General features: G+C 34.7%; 4 protein-coding genes and 1 long non-coding RNA gene across 6 annotated transcripts; 4 read left to right on the forward strand and 1 right to left on the reverse strand.

Moving 5' to 3' along the window:
* Positions 1 to 352: 352 nt before the first annotated feature.
* Positions 353 to 2,410, forward strand: LOC121728235 (conserved oligomeric Golgi complex subunit 6). Its single transcript, XM_042116379.1, has one exon. It carries the CDS (start codon positions 474 to 476, stop codon positions 2,316 to 2,318), a length of 1,845 nt encoding a protein of 614 aa, XP_041972313.1. The 5' UTR covers positions 353 to 473; the 3' UTR covers positions 2,319 to 2,410.
* Positions 2,411 to 9,120: 6,710 nt separating this feature from the next.
* Positions 9,121 to 11,165, forward strand: LOC121725357 (probable tRNA(His) guanylyltransferase). Of its 2 annotated transcripts, XM_042112256.1 has the most exons (3): positions 9,121 to 9,646; positions 9,812 to 10,080; positions 10,814 to 11,165. In XM_042112256.1, the coding sequence occupies exons 1-3, from the start codon at positions 9,481 to 9,483 to the stop codon at positions 11,147 to 11,149; spliced, it is 771 nt and encodes a 256-aa protein (XP_041968190.1). In that variant the 5' UTR covers positions 9,121 to 9,480; the 3' UTR covers positions 11,150 to 11,165. The 2 variants fall into 2 exon arrangements, with proteins under 2 accessions (XP_041968190.1, XP_041968184.1); XM_042112250.1 differs by having other exon boundaries at positions 9,121 to 10,080.
* A 303-nt stretch (positions 11,166 to 11,468) lies between these two features.
* Positions 11,469 to 14,144, reverse strand: LOC121725345 (V-type proton ATPase subunit d). The gene is made up of 4 exons (XM_042112240.1): positions 13,902 to 14,144; positions 13,131 to 13,642; positions 12,648 to 12,902; positions 11,469 to 11,775 (listed from the first exon to the last, which is right to left on the reverse strand). The coding sequence occupies exons 1-4, from the start codon at positions 14,020 to 14,022 to the stop codon at positions 11,614 to 11,616; spliced, it is 1,050 nt and encodes a 349-aa protein (XP_041968174.1). The 5' UTR covers positions 14,023 to 14,144; the 3' UTR covers positions 11,469 to 11,613.
* Positions 14,145 to 14,302: 158 nt separating this feature from the next.
* On the forward strand, positions 14,303 to 16,809 carry LOC121725372 (39S ribosomal protein L15, mitochondrial). The gene is made up of 3 exons (XM_042112266.1): positions 14,303 to 14,488; positions 14,568 to 14,722; positions 16,144 to 16,809. The coding sequence occupies exons 1-3, from the start codon at positions 14,387 to 14,389 to the stop codon at positions 16,769 to 16,771; spliced, it is 885 nt and encodes a 294-aa protein (XP_041968200.1). The 5' UTR covers positions 14,303 to 14,386; the 3' UTR covers positions 16,772 to 16,809.
* Positions 16,810 to 18,323: 1,514 nt separating this feature from the next.
* Positions 18,324 to 19,387, forward strand: LOC121732382. The gene is made up of 3 exons (XR_006036362.1): positions 18,324 to 18,352; positions 19,027 to 19,119; positions 19,363 to 19,387. It is a non-coding gene; the product is annotated as an uncharacterized LOC121732382 (long non-coding RNA).
* Positions 19,388 to 25,715: the final 6,328 nt, after the last annotated feature.

Genomic DNA, 25,715 nt, shown 5'->3' on the forward strand with positions numbered 1-25,715 from the left:
ACCTGTCAATCAATGTTCTATAATAAATACTTTTCGTAATAACCTCATCATTTCTCAACATAACCGCCTCTTCAAAAAATTGCGGCATGCGGCATGTCGCAATTTTTTGAAGAGGCGGTCATGTTGACAAATGATGAGGTTAATACAAAAAGTACTACTCACCAAGCACTCCAAGCAGACGCGACGGTGGCATGCCGCATGGCCCGCATGCCACGGGCCACCGTCTGCTTGGTGCACGGAATATATAGTGGCTTGGTGAGTGACTGGACATGATTAAAAAGCCGAGCGCCATAATAAGAAAAAAAAATCATCAAATGTCAAACTGCGCCACGGTCCACGGGTCCACGGCAAGTCCACGGACACGGAGCAGTCACCAACAAAATACAAATTTTATCATACACTTGAGAGTACATAAATACATTTACTTTGAAAAATTAATATTAAAATCGTTTTTTTTAGTTGTTGATATCAATATGGAACCCAACTATAATAACCCAGTAAGGCAGAGGATTAATAAAATATTCGATAATCATATAGTTTCAGACAACAGTGAAGCCCTTTACACAGTTTCAGGATTATGTGCTTCTAACTCCGCATATACACGAAGAGTGCTTGTTAACGAAATTGAAAAAAGAGACTTGCTTGTGAACAAAGCAGTTTTGTCTGAATTTAACAAAGTAAAAGGTACATTACAAGTGTTAGTAGATTGTTTATATTCATTAGACCAATCAGTTAAAAATATGTCGAGTAGATTACACGAATCAAAAGTTAAAACTCATCATATTATAACGCAAACCACAAAACTAAAAGATGAAAATAAAAGAACTAAGAAGAAATTACAATGGGCAAATGGTTTCATTAACTGTTTTAAAATTTCTAATGACGAAAAAATCAGCTTGTTTAATACAAATCCACTAACCAATGATTATTTTAAATCACTGTCACAAATCGAAACTCTAAACAATAATTGCAAGACTCTTGTAAAATGTTGGTATGAAACCTCTGCCTTTGACATCATGGAAATGATAGGGCTCCAGCAGGAAGCTGCTATTGAAAAGTTGTATCACTGGACTACAAGAGCTTGTCTTAATATTGAATCACCCAACAATGTCTTGGTACCAAAAGCACTATCAAAGTTTGAAAATAGACAGGTCCTCTTTTCAAATATTGTAGATGAATATTGCAATGCTAGAAAAGCTACAGTTGTACAGTTATTTATTGATGTACTTACAAAAGGAGGAGGTAATGGTGCTAAACCCATTGAGTTTTACGCAAATGATGCAAAAAGATACATTGGAGATATTTTGGCTTGGGTTTATCAAATAATACCTGTGGAGAAGGAGTTTCTTCTTGGCCTTTTTAAATATTGTGCTATGGAAGATAAGGATGTGAAAATTAAAGAAGCCCTAACTAATATATTGGAAGCATTGTGCCCATTATTAAAAGTGCGTGCTGAGCTAATTCTGAAACCTGACAAGGAACCCTTAGTTTTATGGGCAATAACCAATTTGATTATGTATTACAAGGATGCCATAGAGGATTCGATACACAAAGGTCACATGATAGATACATTACTTGACTTGTCAAAAAAGAGTGAGGAAGTTTTTATTCTGACATTAGATAGCAAAATCCAAAAAGAACTAAGTCACGGTGTGAAAGCACCTCCTTTAGATTTAAATCCATCTTATGTTGTTACAGATTTAGTCAGTTTCCTAAGAGAACTGATGAATATTTCAACAAAAGATACTGATAAAAAAATTATAATTATTCATGTGCTGGACCCTCTCTTGCATGCAATCAATGAGACTGCATGTCATTTGAGTTCTTCTGATATGTCTGTTTATACTCTGAATTGTATTTATCATATTCAGTGTACTCTATCTCTATATACAATTTTGGATGAGTACAATGAACGGCTTCAAGCACAGTCTGATGCTCAAATTGACACTTTAACCTCTGAACAGGCAAGCTTTCTTGTCGCGAATTTGAACATGGGTCATATTTACACTATTTTACAAGAAAAAAGTAGTGGACCACTTTCTTCAATATCTGGAATGGATACTCCATCGCTCAAGGGTTTTCTCAGTAAATTTGATATGTTTTTAGTCAACCCAGACATATATGTATTGCCTCAGCTAAATTTATTAATTAGCAAAAACCACAAAACAATTGTAAAACAAAGAGCCTTTGAAGTTATAATTGCAATTTATGAGCAGCTGCATGAGGCCATCCATAACTCAAGAAATGGTTATGCTGACCCTCAAACTATAGTGCGAAGAACACCAGAAGAAGTAAAAAGGCTTTTAACATCAACTTAGATCTTAGAAGTATTGCAAGAATAATTATATTTCAAATATTAAAATATATGTTATCCATTTACGTTTGTCTACTATTAAAAAACGTATTATTAGTCTTTGTTTTTTTTTAATAGCAGTATTAAAAGTACTAAGACTGGGTTGCACCAACTAAGGTTGGGTTGCACCAACTAACTTTAACTACTGTAACTACAGTCAGTGCAAAATGTCAAATCTCTGGTTAAAGTTAAATATGGCGTCCAAGGACGCCATATTATAAGCTCCGCTCATACGTACGGTATACTGTCGGTATATCGAAATTTTTCGTGAAAATTTACTATGTTTACAGTGTTATATTTTTCCTGTTGATTTTAACAGATAATTCAATTTTTTATACCCTCAATACCCTCACCCTTAAAATTTAAGGATGTATATAAGGTCAAATTGCGTACTACATCCAATTAAATTATGAAAGTACTAAATATGTAAAAAATTGGACACCCAGACACTTATTATTCAGTATAATGATTTTTTATAATAGATTTTTAAAGAAGTATTCGATATTTAATTATTATTGAAAAATTTTTGTTCGCTACCGGTGAACCCACTTTTTTTTGGGCTTAAAAAATCGCAAATCGTATAAAGAAATTGATAAGCAGTTTTTTAGAAGTTTATCTTTGATACAAAGTTACCAATTCTGACAAATTCTCAAAAATTGTAACACTTCCGGCAAACATTACGTATGTTAAATGGAAATTTTAAAATGAATTATTTCACGTTACTTGTCGGTAAGGTATTGATTTTTTGGTATTCAATCGATGCAGGATGTTATATTTTACTATATATTTCGAATTTAGGTCAGAATCTTTGAATTTATAAATGTTATATACATCCTTAGACCAACATTATCTGATGCAGCGTTCAAGAAGCGCCATCTAGTGCTCAGTATATGAATCTTTTCAAAATTCGAAACTAAAGCTGCATCGTTTTCTTAAATTCGGTAAAAATACTGTAGTTTTATGTATTGCAGTTATATAAATAATATTTGTTTCTTTATAGAATGAAGGATTGAAATTTGAAATAATTAAGCCTCTTGAAAAAAATATGTAAAGTCTCGTCTTTTGAGCACTAGATAGCGCTTTTAGGACTTTCTCCGGTTAAAGTAAAAGCTAAAGGACGCCATATTTAACTATAACCATAACTTTAACCACGCCTATGGTGTAACCCAACCTAACTTTAACTTTGACTACAGTGCAAAATGTCAAACCTTTTTTTTTTTTTATGTCAAAACTTTTTTTTTTTAATGCAATAAGGGGGCAAACGGGTCACCTGACGGAAAGCAACTTCCATCGCTCATGGACACTCGCAGCATCAGAAGAGCTGCAGGTGCGTTGCCGGCCTATTAAGAGGGAATAGGGTAATAGGGGAAGGTAGGAATGGAAAGGGAACGGAATAAGGGAGGGAAGGGAAGGGAATAGGGTAGGGGATTGGGCCTCCGGTAAACTCACTCACTCGGCGAAACACAGCGCAAGCGCTGTTTCACGCCGGTTTTCTGTGAGGACGTGGTATTTCTTCGGTCGAGCCGGCCCATTCGTGTCGAAGCATGGCTCTCCCACGTCTGAATATGAACCATTGGGTAAAGTTAAAAATGGACGCCATCAAGACGCCATACTTAACCATAACCATAGAGCTCGACGTGGTTTTAAATGCACGTGGCGAAAAAAGAAACTAACGCTGTCATCATACAAAAACGTCATTTTTGACAGTTCTCCTTTACCAGCAGCGCCCCCGCCCACGCGCATTTATAACCTTGTTGGATCCAATGTCAATTTCTCCGGGCAAAGTTAAGGATAAAGTTAAAGTTAAATTTACCTTAACTATAACCATAAAGGACTATGAGGAGAAACGTCCCCACCAACCAACAGAGCAGAAACAGGTGTCATTCGAAAGATCTACTAGAATAGAGATTTTTTTACTATGACGACATCTGTCAAATACGTGGGGTTACCATAAACCTATAATGGGGTTACAGTGCAATTCCATCAAACTTGGCGCGGCGTCGTCATCGTGCCATGACACGACGCCGCCACCCTGACACGGTACGACGCCGCACAGTGTCCCGGTGACGCGAACGATGCACCGCGCGCCCCTATTCAGGGTGAAACTTCCGAAAAATGTCGTTCCAAACTTAAACGAAGCATGTGAAATACCTATCAAACAAAGTAGCGTAGTGGAAATATTGTCAGATTTCAATCCAACTAAATGGGCCACGGGGCGGCGCACTGTTCGTGGCACCGGAAGTCGGAACACGCGTCACGTGTCACGGTGGCGGCGTCGTATCGTGGCACGGTGACGATGCTGCGCCGTGTTTGATGGTGACGCGGCCTTACGTTTTATTTTATTTTTTCTCTTTTACATAATATGCATTTCCATGGGCGTACCGAGGGGGGGGGGGGTGCAGGGGGAGGGGGCAGCTGAACCATCACGCGCAATAAAGAAGATTTTAGTACCGCTAGTTTTTGATAACTTTTGTATAGTCAATGAATGTACATTTGTAACGTGTTTTTCACTACCAACAATACCATCTCAGTTACGTTTACGTAAGAATTTGAACAAAAAGATTCTTTATACTTCTTCGAATACATTTTTTTAGTTGATCGACTATTACTCAATTACAGTGCGTCAAGAATGTCTAGGAGGCGAAACTTTTTTTTTAAGTAATAGCAATTAGCAACACATTTTGACATTTGTCCCTTTGTTGTATCAATACTCTGTGACATAAAATTTACAAAACAAAGATTTTGAATTTGTTTAAATTTAGTTTTACAATGTGAAAACTACATGTTACTGTGATTAATATTAATAATTAAAGTGAAAGACGTGTCATAGTGCTGAAAATTTGAAGATTTTCATTGAAGAAAAATAGTAATACGCGAAAATATCACTGAAATTCTCGCGTCCACATTTCCGATTCTGATCGCACAATCCCCATAGTAGCAGGTAATTAAGCGTTTGTTTTATCAATTTTATTTCTTTATTTTATTATATAGTGCAATTCTAAGTAGCCTGAGTAAGTAGTGGTATAATAAAACAACAATTTTACTTAAACCTTATGTTTACGTAGTAACTAATGTCTGATCTGTGATGTTTACGTAAACAATGAACTGTCAAAGAAATCTATCATATAACGCGCCTAACAATGATTGATACTTTGACTTAGGTGCTTTGCGTTTTTAGACGTAGGTATATAAAATTCTCGTGTCACAGTGTATGTGCTTAACTCCTTTAACACTTTGATGCAGCGTAATATAATATTATAATTATTACGTTTTATGTTTACAGGTAGCAGAAAAAGCGTTTAACGAAATAACCGAAATGACTGGGAGAATATATGCTATCATTTTGAAAAACTGAAAATAAATACAAGGAGTGGGAATTAACCCTTAATTAGGATATCCTAAATTCGATATTGAAGAGCTGATTATTGAAGATGAAAGTGCCTCTGCTGCTGCATTGTAGAATATTATTTGGATGATCATATTTTATTAAAATAACAAAACCCTGTTTTTCACTTATTTATTTTTTGTATTTTCATAAATAAGTATTTCCATAATAAAAAATTAGTGAGCTTCTCTCAGCTCTCACTGGTAATCAAAGTTGAACGTGGTAGAATGCCAATGAAAACCATGCTTCGGCACGAATGGGCCGGCTCGACCGGAGAAATACCACGTTCTCACAGAAAACTGGCGTGAAACAGCGCTTGCGCTGTGTTTCGCCGAGCGAATGAGTTAACCGGAGGCCCAATCCCCCTCTACCCTATTCCCTTCCCTACCCTCCCCTATTCCCTTCCCTTACCTTCGCTACCCTCCCCTATTACCCTATTCCCTGTGCGACGGAAGTTGCTTTCCATCAGGTGACCCGTTTGCTCGTTTGCCCCCTTATTTCATAAAAAAAAGTAGCTCTGCAGCTCTCAGGGAGAGGGTACTTAAATAACAGGTGTTATAAATTCATAATAATATCACTTATATACTTAATAATTTTCATAATCACTAGTGACTAGATGTCCCGGTGAACTTCGTGTCACTTATAAGCCTTTCCTGGACTTCCAGGAATATTTAAAGACTAAAATTAGCCACATCAGTTCAACCGTTTAATCGAGTTAGGCACTTGAAATTTTCACAAAGGCCATAATTATAATATGTTTTATTTAATAATTATTAATAATATTTAAATAAAATAAAAATTTATGGGGGGCTCTCATACAAAAACACAATTTTGGCTGATTTTTACTCTAAAACGGCACAGAACCCTTCGTGCGCAAGTCCGACTCGCACTTGACCGATTATTTCTTAGATTGATTTGAAAGGGATGACACTACGATTTTGCCACTTTTTAATTTCTTCACTTTCTTGACAGAGACAGACTATGACATATACAAAGATTATAATAGGTAGGTACTTTACATGGATTAGATTGTTTCTTGTAATGTCGTAAATTAAACACACAATATAACTACATCATAATTATTTAAAATTTTCTTAGCTACATAATATATATAAATAATAATATTTACACAGTATTGTACTATATTTAAACTGTATTTAATATAAAGTATCAAAATCTTTTATAGTGACTGGATACAGTGTGGCCATAAGAGGCCACACCGGAAACAATTGGCGACTCTATTAATGTCGTGACTTTTTTGACGGGCTATATTTATGAAGTTTTCTTAGCCGTTATAGTTTTCCTTTAAAGTCAGCATAATATCTCCAACGATTTTTTTCACATTTCCAGAAGCAACCTGAGCTAAACAGCTAAGCCTGAGCCTGAAACCTGAGCTAAAGCAATTTGAGCTAGTGGAAGGGGGGACACTGGACTCTAACGATTTTTTCCACTTTAAAACTTCATATTTCACAAGTGGTCAGTGGATCCCTAAATCGGAAAATGATCTTTGAATACTCTGAACAATATTTTTTTTTAAACGTACCCAACCACACCCCACACGATAGGATGGACGCGGAAAAAAAATCACCCCCGCTTGATGTGTATGGGGAGGTACCATAAAAAAATATGCCACTATGCCATGGCATATAAAGATTTTATATGCCATTTTGTCGCCATCATTAAGATAATATGCATACATGCCGAATTACATCTTTGTAGACCCTATAGTCTCTGAGAAAAACCGTGGACAGACAGACAGACACACAGACTGACGGACAGACCGAAACTATAAGGATTCCTTGTTGACTACGGAACCCTGATATGCTTTTTGTTTGTAAAAAAACCTGATTTTTTGTTCAAAAATAAACCTTTTTTTTTTGGGGAAAAGTTTATTTTTTTAATAAACCCATGATTTTGAAACTGACACTGGTTTTCTGGGTCCCAGTGAACAAATCGAGACGCATCCCATGACTGTTGAAGGGTGGGGACGGGGTCCATACAAAATCCCCCATAGGCCTTTAACTTTTAATTTAACTTTATCCACGCCTCTGGTGCAACCCAGTCTTAGTTACTTTTTTTGTGGAAAATTTTACTGGACTGCCTCAATATAAACTGAAGCATAAACGGACAAGAATAAGTTATTAGTTACCAAGGCTGAGAGCTAACCACATAGCATGTCATGTCATATAGTATGCCAATGGCACTGACCTCTGTGGCCAATGTGTCAGACGTCAGTACCAAATATATATATATATATATATATATATATATATATATATATATATATATATATATATATATATATATATATATATATATATATATATATATATATATATATATATATATATATATATATATATACTAGTAATCTGTGGTCAGTACTCACTAGTAGTGGTGGTTAATATAACGTATAGCTGATAAAAATAGCGCACTAGTTTTTCGCAACGAATAGCGCACGCTATAAATCTATGCATAAGACGCTTCGTTATAACGTACCGCGGGGTCACTGACCTAGCGCGGCGCCGCGCCGCCCGCGCTGCCGATCGCGCGCGGTTTCGTTCGATCGTTGTCGTGTCGTTTCGTTGTCAAATCGGGTGAATTCGGCTGTCATTGCATTTGCAGTGTTGCATTGCGTGTTAAGTAAATTATGGATAAATTATAATATTATAATCATCGTATTTTTTCTAAATCTGGATACGTTACTAGTGAGTAGTGAACTAGTGACAGAAGAAATAGAAGTGGCGCAAATAATATTTTTAAATGTAAATAAAATGAAAAAAAAAACTGACATTGTAAAAATATGTACATATTAAATAGTTCCAAAAAAGAAAAGCATTTGTAAATAATAAAATTGTATATAGGTATACAACCTAACCCTAACATAAACCTAAACCAATTTATGTACATGGTACATATTATTATATAATGAACTTTGAAATACGCCTATAATTTTACTAATAATGTTTAAAATTAATATTAGCAACATAATATAATTAACCAAATAATGAATTATTAAATTAACGATTATATTATTCTAAATATGTAACAAACACGTTATATTATATTATTAACTCACCCACCGTCTACAATTATTGTAGACGTTACGCATCATAATATTATTATAATTGATATAACATAAAGATAGAATTTCAATAACGTCGGTAACTTTACAACGCGTCCAGAATCGAGATTTCATTCGATATAACGTAGCGTCAAAACTAGCGCGCTTGAAATAATCGAGATTTCATTCGATATATCGTAGCGTCAAAACTAGCGCGCTTGAAATTCGTTAAAACGTAGCGTCAAAACTAGCGCGCTTGAAATTCGTTAGAACGTAGCGTCAAAACTAGCGAGCTTGAAATTCGTTATATTATAACGTAGCGTCAAAGCAAGCGCGCTTGAAAGAATCGGGATTTCATTCGTTATAACGTAGCGTCAAAACTAGCGCGCTAGAAAAATGTAGCATATTCCATAATATAGCGTGTTATGAAAATATAGCCGTTAGGAACACCATTGCTCACTAGCTAGTGCCAAAAACAAAAAATAACATTGTAACCGATTGTAACCTAATTTATTTTTTCTACAAGAAATAAACTTCCATACAATAATTATCGATGGCGTTATAAATTTTTATTTAGAAGACAATAGCTATTAAATGAAGTAAAAAAATATATTACGGAAGAGTGTTTGCAGCTTTGCATTTTTATTGCAAAAAAATTTGAAAGAAGACTTGAAATAAATGTTATCTAATAAAATATCTCCCATTACACGCTTCATTTTCGAGAGGACCAAAAGTCTAAACAACCTCACTTTAAAAATGGCTAAAAGTTCCTATGAATATGTCAAGAAATTTGAATTGGATGATACAATACTCCCAAACACTTGGATTGTTATAAGACTAGACGGTAAATGTTTTCACAAATTTTCAGAAGTACATAATTTTACTAAACCGAATGATATAAGAGCTCTCAGATTAATGAACTATGCTGCATTTAAAGTCCTGCATGATTTTAATGATTTGTTGCTTGCCTTCGGTCAAAGTGATGAGTATTCTTTTATTTTCAAGAAAGATACAAATCTATACAACAGAAGAGCGTCAAAATTATTAACAACAATAAATAGTAAATTTTCAACATCCTATGTATTTTATTGGAATAAATTTTTTGAGAAGGAATCTCTGAAATATCCACCAACATTTGACGGGCGAATAGTAATATACCCATCTGATGAAAATATTATTGACTATCTCAAATGGAGACAAGCAGATGTCCACATAAATAACCTGTATAATACAACATTTTGGGCACTTGTTCAACAGGGCAACCTTACCCCCGTCCTGGTGAGTGTACTTACCATAGATATAAATAATAATCAATACTAATATTATAAAGCGGAAGAGTTTATTTGTTTGAACGCACTAATCTCAGGAACTACTGGTCAGATTTGAAAAATTATTTTAGTGTTAGATAGCCCATTTATCGAGAAAGGCTATAGGCTATATTTTATCACGCTTAAACTAATACTAGTGAAGAAATAGAGGAATATGTGGAAGAAACGGGGGGGGGGAAATTATTTGAAAGGGCTTATTTGAATGCGCTTATCTCAGGAACTACTGGTCTGATTTGAAAAATTCTTTCAGTGTTAGGTAGCCCATTTATCGCGGAAGGCTTTATAGGCTATATTTTATCACGCTTAAACTAATAGTAGTGAAGAAATAGAGGAAAATGTGGAAAAAACGGGGGAAATTATTTGAAAGGGCTTATGTCACGAACTACTGGAGCAATTTTTCTGTTATTTGGCACAGATAAGAAGTAGACCACCTGAAGGATCATAATAGGCTATTTTTTGTGGACTAATATTTTGTCTGTAAAACATCTAATTTACGCGCGCGAAGCCGCGCGAAACGTGTAGATATAATATGTTCTTACACTGCATATAATTTCTCTCATAGTAATTGTAATTTGTTAACAATTATAAAAAATGTTAAACATAGTATTTGAACACTTTAAAGATAGCATTAATATATTTTCATTCTTATATGCCATGATTTTTTACTTTATTTATACTTCCAGGCAGAGAAGCGTCTTTGTGGAACCGTGTCATCAGATAAAAACGAAATCTTATTCAAAGAATTCAATATAAATTACAATAATGAGCTTCCCATATACAAGAGAGGAACATTAATGTTAAGGAAAAATGTCTCAAATGAAGATGAGAATAAATATGCAAATGTTATTGTTGATGTTCATGATGACATGCTTAAGGACAACTATTGGAAAGATCATAGCACACTTTTACTACCCAATTGCAAAAACTCTATCAGTCATAATGGACCACTCACAGACCTTATAAAAGAACAAATAATAGCAAAAAATAAATTAAAGAATAATAATCAAAACAAGAAATAAAACAAATACTCTTAAACAGTTTTATTTAATGAAGAATCTAATTAACAATAGAGTACTAATTCAGCAATTGTACATGATGTAATTGTAAAGCTGTCTAATAATACACACCATAAAAGTAGTGTAATATTCTATTGTATATTAAAGTTATACATAATATTTCATTTTCTATATTAACATCCAATCAAGAAGGGCCGATTATTATGAATTACAATTAATAATTTAAAATAAAAGTTTTATACATTTTTATTTTTGCATTAATGACATTAGTAACTCGGGAATGTAATGTTTAAATAAGTAATATATTACATTCATTCAATTTTTACTTATAATCTTTAGTTTTTGCAATAAATAATAAAGTACTGAACTTTATCTAGTAAAATCTAAACAAGACCAATATATATAATTTTAAATAATATGATAAATATACTTTTTTTAATACATTTGTTGCGTTGGACTTTAGGCCTTTAAAAGATTGGAATGTAGTTGTCTATTTTAGCCCGATGTTTTTGTGCAACGCATTCACTTATCCATACAATATTCCTGCATTCCTGTTCCTTTAGCTTCAGGTAAGAGTAAAATACACCAAAATGGAATTGCTGCAAGAATGCCATCACATTTAGGCTCACCTGGAAATAAAAAAAAACAAGTTTTTACTCGAAAATAAATAATGCTTTTTAGATTCTGTCACCTTTAAAACTTGTACATGCATGATATATTTATATTAAATTATAAAGAGTTGATAGGGAATATTATGGCAGGGGGCGCTACTAGCACTAAAGTTAATAATCTGCACACATAATAATATTATCTTTTTGCATTGTATGTATATTATATTATAATAGTATGCACACTAAGGCTTTAGCCTTAGTTTAAGGAACATAAAGAAAGTGTTATTTAGCTCCGTTCTCAATGTTTTGAGAATGGAACTAAACAACACTTCCATATTATTATGATCATCACAAAACTTTTTGTTTACTGTCTATACAGGTTTTGCAGTCTAGTGTCAAAACATTGCAGTATAAATGCCTTGTAGTTGGTTTGAAGTCAGTGACTGGATTAGACTAGTCACTGACTTACTATTTTATTAGGGTTCCGTATCCAAAAGGGTAAAAACGGGACCCCATTAATAAGACTTCGATGTCTGTCTGTCTGTCTGTCTCCAGGCTGTATCTCAAGAACCGCTATAGCTAGACTTATGACTTTTTTACAGATTGTGTGTGTGTTGCCGCTATAACAACAAATACTAAAACAAAATAAAATTAATATTTAAGGGGGGCTCCCGTACAACAAACTTGGCCTTTTTTTGCTAGAGCAAAAAAGATATCAATAATGTTAACAGATAATATTTTGAAATTTTCATAAAGTCTTTAATTATATTATGTGCTCTATATTAATAATTAAAAATAATAAAATAAAATTTATTTTTGCTCTATAACAGTACGGAACCCTTCATGAGCGAGTCCAACTCGCACTTGGCCGATTATTTCTAGACAATTACCTCATGCTCAAAGAATTTGTCTTCCAAAGTCTTATCTCCAACATTGCTACCAGCTCCTTCAAAAAGAGCAGAGTACTCAGCATAATATTCTGCAACAGCTTTCACTTGTTCATAATCGTCAGCACGTGCCAGAGCAGCCAATCCATCAGGATTAAGTTTTCCACAACGAGGGTACAATTTTGCACGATCATCTTTAGAAAGCTCTGTTCCAAACGAGTTGATAGTTATAATTATAGCACGACGATCAGCTTCAAACTGTAAAATTAAAATTTATTGTAAATGTTTAAAAAATGTGAAATCATCAATAGCAAGAACATAGTTCAAATAAATATATAATTATTTTTTATAACATCTTGTTTTTACAAATTTCAGCATTTTAAACTAAAGAATTTTGTAACTTGTTCTACATAACAATTTTCATATTTAATCTAAGATTAAGTCTTAAGTCAAGACTGATACAAAAATGAAATGTTTATTACTTACAGCCAAAATTTCGCACATAACATCGGCAGTTGTGCCGCCAATGCTGTTCTTACAAAAATCATAGAAGGCTTCAAGGTATGCCTTATACAGAGTGTTACGAATAATCTCAATGTTCATCTCATCTAAATCTTGTTCGCTGATACAATCAACAAAGAACGGAGCCAATGGTGTATCCACCAACACAGCATTGTACAGTTCGGCAGGTGTGGCCGCAACATGAATAGCTTCCATCTGTTCAAAAGATCCAAGAGGGTGGCATTTGGGTATCAACTCAGATATCGGCCTCTGGTGTAAGGTACCAGTAATCAAAAGAATTATGTTGTCGATCATGTAACTGTAAGTGATGAAATCCAAGAAAGTTGACATTGGTTCAACAGAGTGGTTTCTTATATGCTGGAATTCAATGACCAGCTTTTCACGAAGCTTATCGTCGATTGTTGACACAGCCAATGGGCTGGGCTCATTGGCCAAAAAAGTTCCATAATCAGTACCTTGTAAGTGCAGTTTAAGATCTGCAAAATAAATTTAATTTAATTTCTGCATAGTTATACTCACAGATTACTAGTATATAGGTTTTACTACCGTTAATTATATACCGTAATGTCTTTATTCACATAACATTAACGATTTTGTAATGACTAATACGTATTCTTGAAATCAATTGATTATAATTAAGCTAATGTTGTAATTTATATAAACAGGAAGAATTCCATGTCAGAGCAAAGCTACTTGTATTCCTTTTGTATAATTAGAAACATCGAAACAACGTACCTTCCAGAGTCTCGCACTGTACCAAGTTTAGATAGTCCGATTGTTTCAGAATACCACACTTAAAACCACGACAAAGTCCCTCCAGATATCCAGCGTCGATGTTGAAAATGGATCCTTTCATTTTGGCTGTTACCACCCCCGTAAATTGAATAAATTCTAACTTTAATCACTACTAAGGAGTAAGAAGGACTTTTGACGGAAAAAAGACAAATCAATGGATCATTGATCATATGATCTCTAAATAGTAAACCATAGACAAACCACTCAATTCATTCACAAACAATGTTCAATGTTGCCATAATAATGTCTCACTGGCATATTTTTTATTATCTGTTGGATTGAAGCTGTCAACATATCTGTCACGTTGACGGATGACGCATTAACATGACAGGTCGATGAAGAAGCCGTATAATTTTTTAGGTTATGTTAAAAATTTGAATACTTACAATAAAAAATAAAAATAGCAGTCAAAACACGAAATAAAAATGGGATCTCGACAAATAACAGAGAAATCTTTGGCGATGTTGCGCTCGTTGCCTAGAATATCAATAGCCAATATTCGTGATAACCTTGGTGCTAAACAAAATGTAAGATTTAATTCAAAGATAGTTCTTAGTGTACTAATAAGATTATTATTATAACATTTTTATAAACAAAATAACGTAGGTGAAACGCGGCAGAGCTCAACACGGCGGCGATAAACATGGTGCTGGTAATAAGGGATCAGGTCAAAGACAAAATTACATGAGATTGGGTTACGAAACTGGAAACAACCCCTTTTACTTGAGAATGCCTAATGAACATTATTATCGGGGTCATCAGTAAGTATTCTGTTTAAATTCAATAATTGAATCCAAGCACACGGAAGTGCCTAGTATCAGCAGACCGCGCGCATTATGTTGCACTATTTATACGAACCGTTTCGACGCACTTTTGACCCCCCTGTATCTTAGTGCCTGTTGCGAGGTCAAAGATAAAATTATACCTACATAATTATATACCAGTACTTATAATTTTGGCACACACTCACAGACCAGTAATCAAAAGTCAAAACCTCTAGGCCACTTCCAATTATTGTCTTAGCATTATAAAATTTGGCACACAGGTTGTGTGTTATAATTTTATTATGTAGATTAACAAAAAATTAGGAAATTTTAGAAATTGGTCAAGCATGAGTCGGCTCATCTACAAACTTAAGATGATACTTCCAAATGTCCTAGCGTTATGAATTTTGGCACACATGTTGTGTGTTATAATGTGGATTCACAAAAAATTAAGAAATCGGTCAAGTGTAAGTCGGCTCATCTACAAACTTTAGATAAAAATCCTTATGTACCATACAATGAGAAGGGATAATAATGATACCTTACAAGCTAAAAAACTTTAAGGAAGTTAAAGTCCTTACTTGATAGATAGTTGCTTATAGCATTTTTGTTACAAAATTTTATTATTTAATATGGTATTGTTGAAGAAAATTAATGCCAAAAGTGGCCACTTTTTAATTGTTAATCGTTAGGAATTAAATAATTATGGGTGGTGGCATTAGTGTGATGTGAGCCCCTAATATAAATACAGTGTAAACTCCATGTAACGTCACTCTATTTAACGACAAACTCTCTAAAGCGTCGAAATCAATTGACTTTGGTTGGTTTAGCTGTTCTACCATAGAATGATACACTCTACATAACATCACACCCACTCTCAATAGCGACAAAATCACAACGATTGATTAATACAATGTACCTTTTAAGTTACTAAAATTAGTTAAAAATGCGCAGCTGTGTACATTTTTTTGTCGCATTGTTATCCTAGCCCGCAATAAACTCGACTTTCGGCATCATGCATTCCGAACTAAGAAATTCGTTCTTTTGTTTACAAATAGGGATTGCTTGCATGTGTAGGCTGTTTTTGACCATAACTATTAAGAAGGAGTCATCTATCCGTTATCATATTCTCAGTTGAACATAAACTTTCTAACTGTAAATATGGTTAGTAATAGAAAATTACTGTATATTGACAAAAAAGTTTCGATTTTTCTTCTCTCCTTTTAACGACAACTCTATATAACGTCATAAAATGCACAGTCCCTTCAGTGTTGTTATATAGAGTTTACACTGTACATAATATTATATTATAAATATTTATATCCAAAAATAATACATGCTTTTAAAAAACATACAGGCAGGTTAAAATAAGCACTTATAAATAACATATTAATCCATGACAATATTTTTGATTTTAGCCACAGAAGACAATATCCACCAATGTCACTCCTGGAGCTACAGAGTCTCATAGAAAGAGATCGTTTAGATATAACAAAACCTATTGATATTGCAGCTATAGTTAAATCTGGACTTTACAATTTTTTCCCAGATCAAAAACAATTTGGGATTAATCTGACAGACGAAGGAGCTGATATTTTTGCTGCTAAAATTAACATTGAAGTCCAATGGGCAAGTGAACAAGTGATTGCTGCAATTGAAAAAAATGGTGGTGTTATTACTACTGCCTATTATGATCCTCACAGTCTTTTCCTACTTAAGAATCCTAAGAAGTTCTTTGAATCTGGGCAAGCTATACCGAGGCGGATGATTCCACCTGCTGATGCTATAGAATACTATACAAGCCCTGAATCAAGAGGCTACTTGGCTGATCCAGAGAAAATATCTGAAGATCGGTTAAGACTAGCCCAAAAGTATGGTTATGAATTGCCCAAGTTAGAAAATGATCAACAGTTTGGAATGCTTTGTGAACGAAAGGACCCCAGGCAAATATTTTATGGTTTAGAACCTGGTTGGGTAGTCAACTTGAGAGATAAATGTATCTTAAAACCAAAAGACGACGAATTGCGTCGATTCTATTCATCTTAATTTTATATTTATTTTAGTTGTAAGATTAATAAATTAAACATTAATAATTAGTATTATTATTCTTATTTTATTTATAACTACATATTTAGCAACCTGCTTTATAGCTGATCTACAACTTTTATAGCAACCCCCAAATGTCCCTTTACAAACAGGACTTGGCTGAAATCAGAACCTGTCATCATTAATGAGAGACAATAATAGGCTACTTGACCTATTTTTTCCTTCATGCTAATCGCTTCTTAAATCTTTCATTTTCACCGTAAAAACTAGTATTTTAAACAGTAGAAACCCATAAAATGTTGATTGAAAAATATGGCTTTTAATTTTTGGCGCCGAAAACACTGTCCGCCATAGTGTGACTGTTACGTAGGGGCCTAGGGGGATATTAGATTATCATTTATATTGGATCATTGAGTCATTTATATTGGATAATGTAATGTAGATAAAGCGCTTATTCCACTTGTCCTATTTAGGAAGTCCTACCTAGGATCCTAAAAAATTTAGGCAAGTGGAATAATATTTAGAAAGCTAGGATCCTAAAGCTGCGCGTCCACTGAATCGAAACGGACGGAGGTCGGAGAGTCGTCATTTACGAAATGCCGATGGTGTGCGTCCACTGCATTCGGATTCCGCATCGGCAATTTAGTTATTAATGTATATATGAAATGTGTGCGTTAACGCTTTGGAGTTAAGGTTGGATTTGCTATGTTCAGTTTTGATACTTTGTTTCAATGCGCTTTGACTCTGCACTAAACACTAAATATATAAATTGACCCATAGACGCGGCTGCGGATGACGTCATCGGCATAAATTACGGTCTCAGGCGCAGAAATGCCAATCGAGTGTACGCAGTACCATATAAAATCAATACAAACCAACAAATCCGTACGCTCCGATTCCGATCCAGTGCACGCGCAGCTTAAGGCGCAGACAGCTGCCAATTTGACATCTTTGTGCAGTTTTCTAGACGTATGTATTTCATTGATTGGCACAAAAAAAATATATGTTATTTTTGATTATATTTGGAAAAGCTTGTCCGATTTAAATAATAAAATAATGTACTCCTACTGGATGAAAAAAAATACCAAAGTCACATCTTTCGGGAACTTTAAACAGTTCTAACTAAAGTAATAATACAATCTATGCTTTAAAAATTTGTTTATTTGATACCTTTTACAAAAATCCAAAGATTGCCCGATTTAATTTTCGGCTCTGACATCTAGATTTCCCACAATATTTATTTTTCCTCTAACAAACGAAAAATATATCCACGCTTCTGAGTGAACATTTCACATCTCTCTCTCTCGCATGAAAACCGACAGTGTTCGCTGAGGCGCGGTGCTATGTGGACGTGTGACGGATTTCGCTCTGCCGATATTGTGATTTTAGTGTAATTGAAGCGTTTAGTTCTTAAAATTTGTATATAGGTATTTCTCATTGTTTTATAGTATATTAAGTTTATTCTGTAAATATTTGAAATTATATTGCGCGTCTGTAAAAATGGGTGACAAGAAAAAGAAAAGACGTCCAGCAAAAAAGCGACAGCTTCGTGAAAGCCACAAATACATGATGGAAGTAAAAGTAAGTTCAATTTTATCTACTTTCTAGTTGCGTACGTCTTTATTAAAAAAAAAAATGAACAATTACGACCCCGAATCAAAATATTTCGTCACTCTCAATGTGTTTTAGGATAGCCAGGATCGTTGTGTCAAATAAAACATAAAAAAACTGTATTACGATTGATTACGATTTACGAAAATCCTCTAAGATTCGAACCATAGACCTTGGAAATTGACATAATAATGTTATCACAATCGTTGTGATAACATTATATCAATTTCCAATCGGCCTATGGTTCGAATCTTAGAGGATTTTTGTAAATCGTAATACAGTTTTTTATGTTTTATTTTATCACTGATAATAATTTTGCTTTGTATCTGAACATTTATGTTGGAGTTTTGTACTTCAAAATAAATGCTCAAAAAGTTAAAAAATCACCACTCATAAAGTTGATTATTTCGTTAGCCTAAATAAGTTTTAGCGTCGCGCGTCGGGGATCGTTCTGATAAATCAATATTCAATCGGTCTATGGATCGAGTTTCAGAGAATTTTCGTAATACTTTTTATGGTTTTTTTTTATCACTATTAGCACAGAATAAATAATAGTACAAGTACTATAATTAGGTACTATAAGTTCATTTTGCTTTGAATCTGAAGTTTTATTTAGGCCTTTATTATTTAAATTTTTATTTCAGGCGGCGGAAAACCATGGATAGTGCAATTATTGATAACCCAAACGAATCACCAAATGCCAAATCAGATCCAGCGGCAGGTAGTATGTTGGAAAGGTAATATAAGTTTATTTATCTACTTATTATAAGTTGTAACCAAACGTCCTTCACGACTATACGAAACACAGCGCAAGGGCTGTTTCACGCCGGTTTTCCTGTGAGTCCGTGGTATTTCTCTGGTCGAGTCGGCCCATTCGTGCCAAAGCATGGCTCATTCATTGTATTTTTTATGATCCAGTTTATCTATTACAAGCTATTTTAGCCTTTTTATGATATTATTATGATTTAATTTTTTTCCAGTCGACCGAAAACGATGGAATTAGATAATAACACAGTGGAAAATGTAGCAAATGCCGATCGCAATATAGCGACGGGTAGTATTTTAAAAAGGCAAGTATATTTTGACAATTACGATAGGCTAGGTAAATATAGATATAATAAGTTTATTACTAGTTGAGCGCGATGCGATTGCGCGATTCTTTTAGCTCTATTCAAGGACATGCTCCGTAAGGGCCGGGACACAAAATTACGGCACGACGACGCGACGTCGTACGGCGCCGGACCGTGTTTTTGTGTCCCGGCCCTAATAGGGTGCGGCTTCACTGCGGAGTAGGGGTGAGCGTTATTTCACGTCACTATAGTTACAATAACTAGCTACATACAGTAACCGAATAACTAGTTTCGAGTCGTATTTATATAGTAGAGTAGTGATTTTTGTAACGTTTTTATTGCATTGGGTGGTATGAAGTACCGTCGAGCGATCGTCGCGTTGTTTCGTTTGGAGTCGCAGCTAGCGCCCGCCGCCCACTGCACCGGTCGACCTAGCGAGCGACAGCGAGTTTGCTATAGTCCGCGCGGAACTAGTTGGCCGCGCCGCCGGTATGTGAGCGGCCAACTAGTTCCGCGCAGATTACCTAGCAAAAATATTAATTAGTTTATATTAATACTAATATTATAATTGGGAAGAGTTTGTTTGTTTGTTTGAACGCGCTAATCTCAGGAACTACTGGTCCGATTTGAAAAAAGGCTATAGGCTATAGGCCCGCGCGCGCGCCTCATCCCGGTGTCACCCCCTTTCATTCCCCCGCGCCGCGAGTGACCTTTCTGCAACGATTTTAAATGGGATAAAATATTGTCATTTAAAAAAAAATAACACCCATTTTTTTGGTTACATGGGCTCTCCTAATGATACCTAAGCCCTGCGGGGCTAAAATGGTAATATTTAGCAATTCCAATTCAGCAAATGAATTGTCAAAACTGACAAATGTCAAATCAGTGCAAAAATACAAAAATGAATTGCAAGCAGAGTTGCATTTTGCGATATTAGAGAAATGAATCATATTTTGATTCGTCTCATGATTCAACAAAGCGACCATTTTAGCCCCGCTGGAATAATTGGGCAGGAAGGTTTAATTGAGAATGTTACTAGGTATGCCAAATTGCTTGAAATTTTGTCACAGTAAAGCCTGTATGTATACAAATACACTAGTTTTTGTTGCAGTCAAAAATACCTTGTAGTTTTGATTTTATAGGCATTCAAAGTTTCGAAAAATATCGATTCCCGCTAACAGTCCCGCGACCGCTTGTGACGTCATATCACAATTTTCAACGCGGGTTATTGTATAGAATAAACGTGATTTTTTGCTCTATCTCAATAACGGCAACAGGTAGGCACTTGAAATTTTCACCGAGGCCTTAATTATATGTGTACTTTAATAATTAATAATAATATTATATTATGTTACTAATCGGACTCACTTATGAATACACATACCGTTATAGTGCAAAATAGGCCAAAATTTGTGATTTTTGTATAGGAGCCCCCCTTAATTTTTTATTTTATTACAATATTATTATTGATTATTAAAGTACATATATAATTAAGGCCTTGATGAAAATTTCAAGTGCCTACCTGTTGCAGTTATTGAGATAGAGAAAAAAATCACGTTTATTGTATGGGGCCCGCGCGGCGAAATTGTGATATGACGTCACACCGTTACCGGGCGCCCGCGTCGTACAGTTACAACTTGTTTCGTCGGTTAAAAATCACATAACGACCCACCCCTACTGCGGAGTGCAGCGTATTAACCTAATAAATTTTTTAGTATACCTTTTTAATGAAATTAGAAGGCAAACGAGCAAAAGGCTTTTTTAAATATTGAGTTCTGTATAATTTTATCCTAATTCCTATTTCCCAATAATCGAAAAGTTAATCATTTTAATTTATGAAATTTTGTGGTGATCCAGTTTTTAAACTGTTGTTAAATGTCGATGTCTCAAAGTATAAACTTACTTACAGGCTGGAAGAAAAAAGTACCCATGACACTGGACTATGTAGTTTGGAGGCTGAATGTGATGCTGAAAAGCTTATTGTTGAAACTGCACTTCCTCAGAAGAAACCTGATGTCGGAAGAAGAATTATAAGTGTTTCATATTTTTATAAGAGGTTGCAAGAAATTTCTCATCATGGTCCTCTTGGATGTGCTTTAACTGACATAGAACTAGTAGGTGAAAAGCAAGATGGCCTCAATTCAAAATTCACATTTCTATGCATACTTTGCAATCTAATATTGATAATTGATAGTGACTCAAATGAAGACCATTACATGCCTATCAATAATAATAAGGCAATATTCGTAACCTGGAATATGGAGCTGCCCTTGCACCTTATAAAACCAGGAGTGATTTTTGTCTATATTTAATCTGCCCTGTTTATCTATTTTCCAAAATGTAACTTTTTGTTGTGTTATAGCAGCGTCTACTCCAATGTTATATGCTGTGATGGGACATTTAATTTCTAAAATAGTTTTTTCATCGCAAATTCCATCGGGCGTTGCTCCTAAAAATGGCAAGTCTGTATCTATAAATAGCCCGCAAGGCTTTACTTTAATTCCTTCTTGAAATTCTAAATCTCTTATTGCTTGTTTTTAATTTTCTTGGCCATGTTTGATAGAAGAAACGAAGCTTATTTTTTTTTATATAAAATGTCTTTTACTAGGTTAGCACTTGCAGTGTTGGGTCTTCTTTTTATCACCCGGCCAAAGTTTTCTAATATTTTTCTAATAACTTCATCATGATTACGCTTTGGGTCAAATTTGTGTCTTTGATGGGATATTTCGTATCAGTTTGTAAATTTTTAGCCTATTACAGAAGTTCCGAAGTAGGTGATTTCGGCATTCAATTTTCTCGACACAGGGTTTGTACGTGTTCCTTGTTGAGAGTTCACTGTAAAAGTAGCAGCGCTGAAAGACCTAATTTTTTTTTTCTTTTGTATGGGGAAACTCGTGACACTTGCCCTTGCTCATACAAAAGAAAAAAAAATCGTCTTTCAGAGCTGCTACTTTCACAGTGAACTCTCTACAAGGAACACGTACACACCCTAAAGTATTATCACTTGTTTTTGTTACACACTGTGTATATATATATATATATATATATATATATATATATATACATAGCTGGGCATTAACTCGTTAATCCGTTAATCGTTAATTAACGAAGTTAACGGATTAACTTTTAAGTTAACTTTTAAAAATATTACCGGACTGGTTAACTTCCGTTAATATGCAGAAGTCCGTTAATCGTTAATCCAATGCCTACTATTTACCGCACGGCACCGCGGCGCCGCGCGAAAACAGGTTCAGACGAAACAAAAATAATACTAGATATACATTTTCAGGCGCATGCGAGTGAGAAGATATTTGTTTCGTTTTATCATTTCATTATGTTGATAAAGAAGAGTGCAGTATAATTTAGTTACCTAACTAAATTATACTGCACTCTTCTTTATCAACATGCAAATGATTTATTATAACAATAAACTATATCTATAATAATTATTGTATTGTTATTTCTACCTAGAATACAATAATTATAGAAGTATTTTGTTTTGTCCCTAACCTGTTAACTTCCAAAACCTTAAACCAACAGGTTTTGTATGTACACTAACGCAATGATATAAGTTACAACAAGGCCATATTACACATATTAACGGATTAACGATTAACGTTAACTTGCGCTAATTCGTCCGCAGTGTAACGCTTTAACGTTTAACGAAGCTAACATTTTTTTTAACGGATTAACGATTAACGAAGTTAACTATTTGAATAGCTGGGCACCGTTAATCAATTATATTATGCATATTCAGTAGGTTTGAGAATCGGCTACTGGGTACTTTATATGTATATTGATAAGTGCATTTGTTGAATAAATAATAGTAAATTATTATAACCTGAGACTGACGGCGACCGTTAAGTTTGTGCGACGGGATAGCGATCAACGTTGCCATGGTGACATACTTACCTATTTACGGCCGTTCCCAATATTTGATCTATCTCTGGTTTTGCCCTACTAGAGATAGGAATAGCTCACAATTGACAAAATATATTATGTCTCTAATGTCTAATGTGAGCTATTCATATCTCTAGTAAGGCAAAACCAGAGATAGATCATATAGGTATTGGGAACGGCCGTTAGTCACTTAATGAAAATAATAATATTATCGTAAATATAATATTATGGCTAAGCAACGTTTGCCGGGACAGTAAAAAACGATTCCTGAATTTTGTTTTATTTCTTGCTGTACTTATGTAATTGTAATTTTAATGTAAATTGTAATGTAACAGAAAAAATGTTTATGAAAAAAATTGAATGTTTTTACGCAGTTGGGTTTTGTCATTATTTTATAATATAATAGGTATATTATAAAAGAATAACTGTGTTTTATTTACCATAAGTAAGCCTTACACGCTACGGTCTACCGGGGTCGGGAGAGATCCACCTGTACAGCACGCAGGTATGCCTGCGCAGGTATACCGGTATGTGTGTGGAACCTGGTCGCCTGCGCAGGTCCACAACTGCACAGGTATATTCCCTCACACATTCCGGTCTACCTGCGTAACGTGTATGGCTTACATTACTACCACAATAGACATAACGAATCAGTATAATATCGACTTCAAACTTTTAAAGATTCCCGCGTATCCTCGAGGACAAACGTGCATTTTTTGTAAGGTTCAAGCATTTATGCACTTTAGTTTAATGATTATAAAATTTTTTTTTCAAGTGCGTTAATATTACCTCTCCGCTGTGCTCCGTTCTATCTGCATTCTGCACTAATCTTCCGCACTCTTATAGTTCGCTCACGGAAGTATAGTACATAGTATTTATTTATTACGCGCCATCTATTGAAATCTCTATGCGACAGCTCAATATTAATCAAACCTATCTTTTAGAAGTTCCCGGTTTAGCCGCTAGCAAAGGTGGCGCTGTCTTATCGGACAATTAGGGGGCGTGGCTTAGAAATGCGAATCCTCAAGGTCATTGGCAGTTGTCAGCGTCTTAAATCGGAAAAATGTGGCTTCTTAAATGATTCATTTCCTCCTTGATCATAGATTTTTGACATTTGCTGAGAGCAGCGACCACATAACCCAATAGACGCCTAATGTTTTGATTTCTCTTAACAAACTATAATTAATGTGCTGAGGTAAGCGACGCGGGGGGAGAGGTAAGAAATGCATTACGATTGGCCAATTCAAATTCACGGCATGTCATAAATCAGAACTAGTATGAACTAGAGTGAAAAATCAGTAGGTACATATTTATTTTAAAGTATAGAATGAAGAAAAGACTTTTATTAATTGTGGCAAGCTTCTAAAATATACAAAAACGTCTTCGGATTATATTAAAAAAGTACCTATACTTACCTAAGTATATTTAAAAATATACTTTTTTTACAAATTATATATATACTTTTTTTAAACTTTTAAAGGGCAAAAATTCTGTAATATTATATGATTTTTGCGAAACTTTTATCATTTACGCAGCACAATAGGAAAAATCACCCGATTTTGAAACATTCTTCATTGGTGCTCCGCTCCTATTGGTCTTAGCGTGATAATATAATATAGGCTACATAGGATATATAATAAAGCCTTCCTTGAGTAATACTGAGAAAAAATTTAAATCGGTCCAGTAGTTTCTGAGATCAGCGCGTTCAAACAACAAACAAACACTTCAGCTTTATATTTATTATTAGTATAGATTATTTGACTTGCTAATAATTCTGCCACATGATTTCTAAGTCACAATAAAATTGATGGAAATTTATTTCTAAAAATAGTTGTTCGCCAATAAAACTGCTTGAAGTTTTAGTGACCAAAAATCTTTACTTGGTTACTTTCTTTACGCTTTCAAGATAAGATTTCATGATTACTTCGCAACGCCGACAAAAAACAACGCTTTGTGATGGGTAGATAGTAGTAGTACTAGTAGATGGATGGTTTATCCATATTTCTCTTACTAACATTGGCAAAAACAGCGTTGGTACTGCAGAGCTCAGTAATCGTCGACAATTTTTATTGCTATTTTTTTTTATGAGATAAGGGGGCAAACGAGAAAACGGGTCACCTGATGGAAAGCAACTTCCGTCGCCCATGGACACTCGCAGCATCAGAAGAGCTGCAGGTGCATTGCCGGCCCTTTAAGAACGAATAGGGAAGGGTAGGGATGGGAAGGGTAGGGATGGGAAGGGTAGGGATGGGAAGGGAAGGGGAGGGAATAGGGTAGGGTAGGGAATAGGGGATTAGGCCTCCGGTAAACTCACTCAGTTGTTTAACAACAGTTCTACTCAAAATGACTTGAGCATATCACGT

This window comes from Aricia agestis, chromosome 1 (assembly GCF_905147365.1).
Source record: "Aricia agestis chromosome 1, ilAriAges1.1, whole genome shotgun sequence".
NCBI lineage: Eukaryota > Metazoa > Arthropoda > Insecta > Lepidoptera > Lycaenidae > Aricia > Aricia agestis.

What these genes read in the sequence shown, in the direction of transcription:
- LOC121728235 (XM_042116379.1), top strand. Translation starts at nt 474, where the DNA reads ATGGAACCCAACTATAATAACCCAGTAAGGCAGAGGATTAATAAAATA.
- LOC121725357 (XM_042112250.1), top strand. Translation starts at nt 9,481, where the DNA reads ATGTTATCTAATAAAATATCTCCCATTACACGCTTCATTTTCGAGAGG. An exon ending in GCAACCTTACCCCCGTCCTG is followed by an intron (nt 10,081 to 10,813) that starts GTGAGTGTACTT and finishes TTATACTTCCAG; the next exon opens with GCAGAGAAGCGTCTTTGTGG.
- LOC121725345 (XM_042112240.1), bottom strand. Translation starts at nt 14,022, where the DNA reads ATGAAAGGATCCATTTTCAACATCGACGCTGGATATCTGGAGGGACTT. An exon ending in TTATGTGCGAAATTTTGGCT is followed by an intron (nt 12,903 to 13,130) that starts GTAAGTAATAAA and finishes TTAATTTTACAG; the next exon opens with TTTGAAGCTGATCGTCGTGC. An exon ending in ACAAATTCTTTGAGCATGAG is followed by an intron (nt 11,776 to 12,647) that starts GTAATTGTCTAG and finishes TTTTATTTCCAG; the next exon opens with GTGAGCCTAAATGTGATGGC.
- LOC121725372 (XM_042112266.1), top strand. Translation starts at nt 14,387, where the DNA reads ATGGGATCTCGACAAATAACAGAGAAATCTTTGGCGATGTTGCGCTCG. An exon ending in ACCTTGGTGCTAAACAAAAT is followed by an intron (nt 14,489 to 14,567) that starts GTAAGATTTAAT and finishes AAAATAACGTAG; the next exon opens with GTGAAACGCGGCAGAGCTCA. An exon ending in CATTATTATCGGGGTCATCA is followed by an intron (nt 14,723 to 16,143) that starts GTAAGTATTCTG and finishes TTTTGATTTTAG; the next exon opens with CCACAGAAGACAATATCCAC.